The sequence below is a fragment of the Corythoichthys intestinalis genome, chromosome 3 (assembly GCF_030265065.1).
Source record: "Corythoichthys intestinalis isolate RoL2023-P3 chromosome 3, ASM3026506v1, whole genome shotgun sequence".
NCBI classification, from domain to species: Eukaryota; Metazoa; Chordata; class Actinopteri; order Syngnathiformes; family Syngnathidae; genus Corythoichthys; species Corythoichthys intestinalis.
The window spans coordinates 23,611,318-23,621,106 of record NC_080397.1 but is presented as its reverse complement, the minus strand read 5'-3'; the positions used below and the strand labels follow the sequence as shown (position 1 = coordinate 23,621,106).

General features: G+C 42.7%; 1 protein-coding gene across 4 annotated transcripts in view; it reads right to left on the bottom strand.

The window, feature by feature from the left end:
• Positions 1 to 4,938: 4,938 nt before the first annotated feature.
• Positions 4,939 to 9,789, bottom strand: part of hic2 (hypermethylated in cancer 2) — a 40,522-nt gene continuing 35,671 nt past the window's right edge. For 3 of the 4 annotated variants that reach the window (XM_057832051.1, XM_057832050.1, XM_057832052.1), the window contains exon 3: positions 4,939 to 9,482. In XM_057832051.1, the coding sequence (XP_057688034.1) occupies positions 7,679 to 9,424 (1,746 nt within the window). In that variant the 5' untranslated portion in view covers positions 9,425 to 9,482 and the 3' untranslated portion in view covers positions 4,939 to 7,678. The remainder of the gene's footprint in view (positions 9,483 to 9,789) is intronic. The other variant, XM_057832053.1, reaches the window with a different exon arrangement.

Here is a 9,789-nt window from a genome sequence, read left to right as displayed (position 1 = left end):
TCAGTATATTGCTGTGTTAAGCTTATTTGCTGGGTATCTGTTAGCTATGACTATTTTTATTTGTAAGAGGAAAGAAGTGGGAGCCCTTCTCCTATCCCTGGTTGTTGTAACAAGATGTCTGGGGAATTTCCACTTTTGTGTGAGCCCCATGAGTGGCCTTACAGGGCCAACCTGTAGGCTGGCATCAGCCTACCTATTCGCAGAAGGAATAATAAGTGTGTGATTCATAGGGTCTGGACCGAATCTTCTCGAAGGCGACATGGGGCCCTCGAGAACAGAGATCTGGGCTGGCCTGCTTTTAATTGTTCATTCATGGTTAAATGTATTTAGCTCAGGTGATGATTGCTCCTGAATTGTGTGTCATCTCGTGTTCATTTTACAGAGCTAAAGAGCCTGTTAAAAGAGAAAATCAACTTTTTTCTTCTTTACCGACATGAGCCAAAATGTGATGTCCATGTATGTGGACGTTAGGGCATTATTATTTTGTTAATTACCAGAAAAGTAGTCACTTCCCCTATAGGAAGTTAAATTGCTTAATAATTTGAAAGAACGACAGATGAGATGGCAGAAAAAAATAGAAAAAGAAAAATCAACCTTATTTACACATTGTTAAAAAAAAAAAAAAAGCACACGCAGACACACACAATCTCTTGTGATGGATGATCTTCGATTGAATGTACAAGTGTACCAAAAGTTGAGTACCGTGGAGTAGATAACAAGGATAAGAAGCATTCATTTACATACCTGAGAAGGGCTTGGGCTTGTGTTTTTGTCGACATGTGTTTACTGTCAGAGATGCTCTGGCATTCCAGAGAGGGCGATCAAAAGAAGGATGCTGGGCAGGGTGAAGCAGGCCTGGAAAGGCCTACTGTTTATATCATGCGGCTCTGCACTAAATCAAGACGTTTGGAGGAGATAGTGAAACAGGGTCATATAAGAATTGGATTCCTTAGCTGTGCTTGCATTGCTTTCTAATGGCTACTATGACGTTTCCCAACCTTTGAAGACTTAAAAGTCGACACACAGCTCATTTTAGTTGTGAGTTTTGATTGTGTTTACATTGTCCCGCCTTCACCAATCAGCCAATTATAAGATCAATAGTTTCTTCATCTAGCCTCCCACAGCTCTGTCGGCTATGTAAACTTAAGTAGCCACAACTTTCACAGTCAGAATTAACGATTTTGTCATCAAAAATAGCAAAATACTTGTACTAGTATATTTTATATATTACACACAAAAAGATTAACACTATCACGTTTCTTTTTTACATTTTGCATTGACCTTAAACAGGATGGTTTGGAAAAACTTAAAAAAAAAAAAAAAAAAAAAATTATGTATGGTATTAAATACGCACATTACCCTATAAAAGTTGGATTATAGTACATTTCAGTTTCCAATGACTGCTTGAATTATATTTACAAGAATAATTACAACATTTAGATTGCTATACTGTATACTTTCATGAATAAGAACAAAGGGAAAAAACTATTCTACATTTTGGAGGATTAAAAAAAATAATTATTTGATAATTTATTTCAATTAACTTTCTCAACTTGATTTAGCATGTAGGCCTACTTATCCGCAAAAACAATTATATTTTTTTTAAATCCTGGCATCTAAGGGTTAAAAACTAGTATTTATAATAGATTTTTTTTAACCTTTCTTTTAGAATCATTAATTTTATATTTGATCATGACATAACAGTGTTAAACAAGCAGTGCCCAAGTGTTAACTTAGAAGAAATATTAAAACTGTATGGAATAACTAAATGGAAGAGACTTTTTCAGCCATGTTGACATCTTCAAAACACCAACACAATTTGTCAACGATCCTGGTCACCTATAATTCATCATAAAAAGGTCAACGGAAGGAATCATTTCAGATGTACAGTATGAGGCATGCATTCACGCCACAAGCTCATGAGGATGATGTTGCAGTCACAGGACTCTCATCAGAACCATCCAAACTAACTCTACATTATGAAAGGAATGATTTGGAACCAAGTTTTTGTTGAATTGAGGCTTGCAACCTGTAGGCGGATGCAACACTTTTCAAATGCGTGGTATTATGCAATATTCATGGCTGCCATTGACTGCAATAGATGTCCTAATCTTTTAAACTGGAATGGTTCCATTTTTCTAATAGGTTTTTCTCGACTTTTTTTCTGGAAGCATTAAAGATTTTTGCTGGAGTCAGCAGAGATGGAGGGGGGTGGGATGACAAAACAGGCACAATCAACAGGTTCGGTTTTCAATCAAGCTTTTAATGAAAAGATCGTAAAATAACAGTTTATTTTCCTCAATGCTGTACATTAAGACTGCAAGGTTATGAATGCTGAGGTCAGCTGTAGTACACTTTTTTTTTTATATGACACTTAAGTTTATTCGAGCCCCTTGGCAATGCACAGCGGCGGCTCTGACCTGAATACGAGAGCTCTCTGACGAGTGACTGGACATGAAGCGAGAAAAGAGCGAGCCCAGCCTGGGTGCTGCCAACAAAGCCACGCAAAAGGTCACGAGGAGATCACCTTAAATACTGATGTGAGCTATCATTGGGAAGTCTAGACCGTTTTTGTGTGCACAAGCAGAAAGACCAGTTGTACGCACATTAACGTACATGAAAAACGTGTTTTGCAAGAAGGAGCTTTCAACGCTCAATTATTTATCAAGAAAAAGCCGACACGGACGATCCGGAGCATCTCAGCGCGCAGATCCTGATACATTATTGAGCAATTTTTCCCACAATAAACAAATTAAAGACTAAATTTCAGGAGCACCTTCATGGGTAAATTCACTAACAGGTTTTAGCAGTTTATCGTGTCTTTCTGGCAACAAACTGATGTAGACTTCATAATAAACCTTGGAGCTATAACTCACCATTTTGGTTTTGGATGGACGGAAAAATAACTAGGTGAAACAGAGCACGAGAGTGCATTTCTGTAAACAACGAAAGAGGTATTTTGGTGTTGCGAGTCACTCTTGGGTACAGTAAAAACTGAAATGTAAAAATTCAGCAGAGCTGATGCTGCCTGTGCGCTAGCGGATAATATGGAAGGGTCAGCAGGGAAGAAAAAAAAAAAAAAAAAAAAACTGGTTCGGCTGTTCTGTATGAGTAATGAAAAGAGGGACGGTAAAGCTAAAGACGAGGTTTAATGGTAACGGAGCCCATTTTTAAAATTGGCCCCCATTGACGGTAATTAGGTACAAGACAGAACAATAGTACCAATTTTTGAAGCGACGATAGGTGCAACACGTTAAGTAGGTACTCTTCAGTGGAGAAAGTCAGTTAAAGTTAGTTACTTCATATATACACCGTTTAAAGCTTTTGCAACACTGCATAAAGAGGATCCATCCAAACACGAGACAGATGAGGTACTACTAGGAAGAATGGGACTGGGTAAGAGAGAACCGATATGAGAGCACCATGGGCTCACCCCGAGCATTTGAAAACCATACAAAGTGCACTTAGTAAAGCTATCTCACCCTACATTTCCCAAAATAAAACTTCAAACCTAACAAATGGGAGAAAGACGCAGACATGGCGAGTGGTTAAAAACTAGATAATGCAAATGTTGTGTTTGCTGGGTTCAATAAATGGCAGATGGCAACACCCTGCATGGGCCCGTAAAATAAAATAATAATAATACAGTGGCCTCCATTCACAAGTCACCACATGAGGCTTTCTGTGACAAAAAAAAAAAAAAAAAAATGGGGGGGAAAAAAAACACCCGCAGAGAATGACATTATTTAAAAACAGTAGACATTCAGGTGTAACCGAGAAATTGGATAGTGACCATTAAAAAAGTTATATCCCGGATAACATCACAGAATGGTTGTTTTGTCTCGCATTTGATTCTCAGCTTGAAATCCGCAAAAAAATAAAAATAGGGGATCCTGCCTTCACCTCAGTCTCACACTTTGAGCAAATTGTTTGCAGAGGTGAGGGCACGACCACAAATAAATACATTCATCACTGACAATAGACATTTGATAAAAGAAAAAAAAAACACTGTCAATAAGTGTTTGCACCATCTTTTTACGGAGGCTCAGCCAGTCAGAGTTTAGTGCTGCTTTGACCCAAAGAACACAAGCAGCTTATCAACAAGCACGGGAGAAGAAAAAAACACTAAACTCGTAATTCACAGTTAAGACTAGCACATCATTTTTGTGTACATGAAGTGGACAAAACCAAAAGCTACCAATGACCTAGGCGTGACTTTTTTTTTTTTTTAATGTGTGCAACTTTAGCCAGCCCCTCCAACAACTGGAAAAGCGTCAGGAGGTAGTCGTCAAGTGCATGTGGGCAAACACGGATACGCACGACACGCAGTTAAAGCGACCTGCTAACAAAGCCTTTTGATAAACATCAAGGATGCACTGCCCACCCCCCAGACAGGCCAGAGGGCATGAGGGGCTAGGGGGGGGTTGGGGCAACGGGTCACCCCAAAAGCCAGCTGGCAGAGGGTGGGGTTAGTGCTCCCAAAATGAAACACCCCCAACCCACTATTTGAATATGCAGCAGTCCACCCCACTCTTTTATTTTGGCAGCAACCTCTGTGAAAAAGCAGCAGTGGGGGGAAAAAAAAAAAAACAAAAACAAAATCCAACTCTGACTGGCCGGGCCTCTACTTGAGGTCTGTAAAAACTGTATACGTTTGTAAACAATGAGATAAATACATATGTTTCTTTTTTTTTTTCTTGAGCCACACATGGTTCCATAGTCATTCAAATGTGCTTTGGTTTAAAAAATAGTTTGTGGATTTTGGGTATGAGCTTTTTTTTTTTTTTTCCTCTCTTTGTACAACGTTGCAACTATTCATGAACATAGTGTGTAATCAGCTAAAATGTAGACTTGTTTGAGCTGCCTTACCTTTTGTCAAGGCTCTTTGTGTTAGTTGAAGTACGCCCCACCCCCCCACCCATTTTTTTTAACGTATGAAACTAGTGTTTTGCTTTGTCCCCCCATCATTAAAATACAGAGAAATTGATACAATACTATGTCTTACAAATGTAGCTGAGAGCCTGCATTCCCAGATGCAGAACCATCCCTGAAGTATTTGTATAGTAGTAGTTCTAGTAGTAGTTCTAGTAGTAATAGTAGTAGTAGTAGTAGTAGTACTATGGTCACAGTTTGGAGTTTCTCAATGTCCGACGAGCAAGCATTCAAATGCAGCTACAAAGTTTTCTTTTTTTTGCAGCAGCAGCAGCAATGGCTGGATATCTCGTACAAAAAAAACATCCATTGCATGACAGACATTGAGCTGCACTCCACAAGAAGGCAATGCATCGTGGACTCCATCTTATGCCAGAGGATGGATGCATGTTTGTGGTTTACAAGAGCGGGGAAGAAACATGTACCAAACATGCAATTATTTGCCAACTGACAACCGCTCCACAGCCGACATGACCGAGTCGTAACTAATGCGGAAATCCAGGGTGTAGTGGCGAACTTTGTAACTGTGGCGACATCCCTATGCCATAGATTCACAGATCATGAGAACAACAAAGAAATTAATCCCTCCCTAAACAATCGAGTTAAAAAAAAAAAAAAAAAAAAAGGAATGCCTATACGAAATATCCTTGTACTGAAGGTCCACAGTGTGTTAAGAGTGGATACACTAGACAGGCTTTTTAGTGACAAGAGTGGCGCCAATGACGACAACGCAATTTCAAGCATATACTCACTTGTGAGGTAAAGCATTGGGAGGTTAAAATAACTTAAAAGCACTACGACACAGTCGAACACAATGAAGAGACGACAAAAAAAGGATCTTTGCAGGAGACGGATGAGTAGCTGTCCAGTGCATCGCTGCTTCTCCCTTCTTGTTACAAGTTTTCACAAGTCTGGCTCAAAAAGAAACTAACAAGCAACTCGAACTTCACATTAAAATGTCTGATTATAAATCCTAGATTTTTTTTTCTTTTCTTTTTTCACTTTTTTTTGGTCTAAACAGAACATGTCAAGCCCTGTTTTTAAAATTTGGGAATATAAAGTGATAAGAACTCTGGACATAAATGAACATCATCAACAACAACAACAAAAATAAAGGTGGTTAAGTTCACCGGCCCACCAATCAGCACAAGCTTTCCTTTGCAAACCACGACAACCTTCCTCAGTCTCAAGAGTCATTGGCCCAAACTCCATCAAAAGAGTGTTCTTTATATGGACTTACAATATAATTCATAAATTTTCATTATACAGGGGGGAGTAGAAACAAAGGAAAATCAAAAGTGAAATAATTTAGTATGCTATATATCTTAAGTACATCTTTTTTTAAAGCTTTGGTTTGCACTTGTCTAGCAATGTTTGTTAGTCATCTCTGTCCTCCACATTCGCAAGCTCTTTGGAACACATTACATCCAGACCAACTAACCATTACCTGCCTTCAGAAAGATGCTACAGTACATTTTGAGGCGGCTTACCATGAGCGGGAGGCGCCAGGAAAGCTATATCATATTTGGAATAGATGCACTGGCTAAGGAGAGTATAAAAGAGAGGTCTATGAGAGTTAAAAACCTGTGTTGAGAGATGGGCAGGTTAAAGCATTAGGTGAAGATAATCTACACACTTTTTACAATTAATTACATAGGAACTTTGAACTAATCAACATATAGCGCTTGTAAGAGTAATCAGAGGTAGCGAGGTCACAAGTCCATATAAATAGACTTTTTTTTTTTTTTCTCAAGGGGAGGAAAGCTATACAGACAAAATAAACGTACCCACTGAACCTTTGTTCAGTCTAAAACACCCTTTTAGTAGCCCCTTGAAAAACAACCTGAATCCCTCCCCCATCACAAGAAAACTCCAAGATCATCCAGTTTAAACATTCACTGAAACATTATAAGTTCTTTAAGTAAAACAAGTACCTTAAGAGGGGGGGGGGTCTCTTTCCCAACTGGGTTTGGTTGGCTGATGTACTAACAGACCAGTGGGAAAAACAGTGACGTCCATTACTGTCAACGGCCATGAAGAGAACTTTTCAGCGTACTTGTCCTCTGTTAAACTAAAACTTTACCCTACGTGATCACGCCTGGAACTTTTTATCAGTTAAAGCATGGACACAGCCCCAAACCCAGCCACCCCCTCATTGTACATCCAGATGCCCCGTCGCTTAAAATAAAAAGGCTATAAAGCTGTTAAGAGTAAAAACACTTTTTGCTAAATTATTGCCTGTAATGGTATCAATGGGCTCTTTGAATCTTTTTGGTCAGAATGGTGCTGGAGAGCAGAAGGGACTCTTGTGTTATTGTTCGGTGGCCAACCAGCAAAAAGCTTTAAAAAGTTAGGAGGAAAGCCTTTTTCGTGTTAAGGGGGTGTGAGGTGACGCGGGCTGGACATTACATTGGTACCCACATTCACATTTATAGGCCTGGAAAGACCACAAGTCTCAAAGCTATGACGCCACGACTTTGTGACTTTAGTCTGAGAGAAAGAAGTGAAAAAAAAGTAAACTGTCCCTCTAGAACTCCTGAGAGGTGAGCGTATGCCACTTAAACCTGATGGTGACACGATCCTGACAATATCACCACCATCGCCCATAGTGTGGCGAAAATGCTCACTGGGCCAGGGCGTCGTAAACCGAATGTAATAGAACTGTGTAGAACGTGTACATGTGCGTTTCTTTGCAGAGCGAGTGTCTGTTTTGACTTTTCCCAGAGTTCTTTGGCTTGATGCGTTTCTAGGAGGGCGAGGTGTGCATTCTCAGGTGACTGATGAGGTTGCGCTGCTGGGTGAACTTGCCGCCGCAGAGCTGGCATTCGTACGGCTTCTCCCCGGAGTGCACGCGCATGTGCTCCGTCAGGCGGTACTGGCGGGTGAATCTCATGCCGCACTCTTCGCAGGCGAAGGGCTTGAGGCCAAGGTGGCTGCGCATGTGGCGTGTCATGGTCCCCCTCTGGGTGAACATTTTGCCACAGATGTTGCATGGGAATGGCCGGGTGAGCCAGTGACTCTTCTCGTGCTGCCGCAACGTCGCCGGGTCCTTGTAGCTCTTATTGCAAACGGTGCACTTGAAGGGGCGAGCTTCGGAGCCAAAGTTGGAGGGGCCCACAGGGGTGGAAAGGTCCTCGGCCTCCTCTTCGTCTTCCTCTTTCACGTAGGTCCCCACTTCCTCTTTGATGTACAGCTCATCCTCAGTGTGTGTCTCCACGTGGGCATTCAGTTGCTCTGAGCTCGGGAAGCCTTTTCCGCAGGGGATACAGACATACAGGTTGTCCCCGAACGCCGGTTCAAAACCTTCCTGTCGGTACACGTAGTTGGCGCTCTGTTGCCCCTTGCCAGTTCCTCCTCCGCCGACTGCACTCTCTCCGTCGCTCTGACCGCTCTCTTCGCTGTGGTCCTGGCCGTTCTCTCCTCCCTCTTCCTCATCTTTACACTGGAGAGTCTGATCGGAGTTGAAGCCACCAACGCTGCCCACGCCGGGCCGGCCGTCTTTTGGCCCCACAATCACTCCGTTAACCAGGGGCCTGTCGTGATCTTCTGACTTTAATCCCGATGCCTCCTTCTTGGGCCATTCATTCTTGCGCCCACCTTGCCGATACTTTTTTTGGGGCGGGGGTCCGTCATTCTGGCCGTCCTCGGTTTTAGAAGGGCAGTTCAGGTCAGTGGGGTCTGAGCTGCAAATGTCCGCACTGGGGAGGGTGGTCGAGGAGTCATCCAGCGAGGCACTGTTGGTTGTGGATACTGAGGCAGATTGAGGAGATTCTTGAGAGTTGCTGTGGGGGCTCAGAGCATCTGTGACCGTGCCTGTCGAGGGGGGGCTCTTTTTGGTCAGGTCTAGCCCCAGATCAGGCTCGCCTGCACTTCCTCCGCTGCTGAGGTTACCATTACTGCTGCCATTTCCCCCGTTGATGTTCCGTCCAGAGCTGCCGACATACATTTCGTCATCCGAGAGCTTGTCCCGAAGGCCTTCGTCCGGCTGAGGCTGGTCGGCGTCTGAAGGGGTGGGATGATAGTGGTTGTTGGGCCCAGCAGGCGTGGAAGAGGAAAGGCGCTGGTTATTGAGGCGTAAGCGGCTGAGGGGACCTGGAGTGGATGGTTTACCTGGCAGGGGTTTCCCACCACTGCGCTTGAGCTTCTTTCTGCACAAGGCAGCGAGGTCGTGGAGCTGGAGGTAGCTGGCTGCGGTTAGGAGGGCACTAAAATTCTGCTCACTGCTGTGGTCCGATGACGAGAGCAGCTTACCGGTGTAGATGAAGTCCAGAACTTGCCTGAACACAGATGGATTGACCATCTCTGTGTCGAGGTTAATGAGGTTATCATGGAGGACCAATGATTTAAAATAGATGCTGCTCGCCGCCAGGATGTTCTTGTGGGCACGGAAGAGCGCATTTTCCACCACGATGATGACATCACACAAAAAGCCCTTGGCTCTCTGTTGGTTGAGTTGCAGCAGCAGTTGTTTGGCATGATTTGGCAATTCCATTTCCACCTTCCGTCTTTCCTTCTGTCTCGCACTCTTCCTACACGAACGCCACCTAAAGCTGTAAAAACCAAAAACAAAAGTGATGAGTTTGGGGGTTTCGAGAAGCGACACCACAGATTACAAAAACAAAAATAGCATAAGTACTAGAGACCTTCTCTGTGTCAGTTTTGCCGGTATTATAAATATTCATTCACTCTTTTTAAGGGATAATCCTGGCTTCACACTTCTTTTTTTGGCTCATGCCACACCCCTCCCAAAAATGTCCTTTTGTGCAATCCAACAAACATAGAAACAGTAATCAAACCTCTGGGAGGTGAAAACAGAGCGAGTGCCTTTGAACCAACAATAAACCAGGACGTGTGATT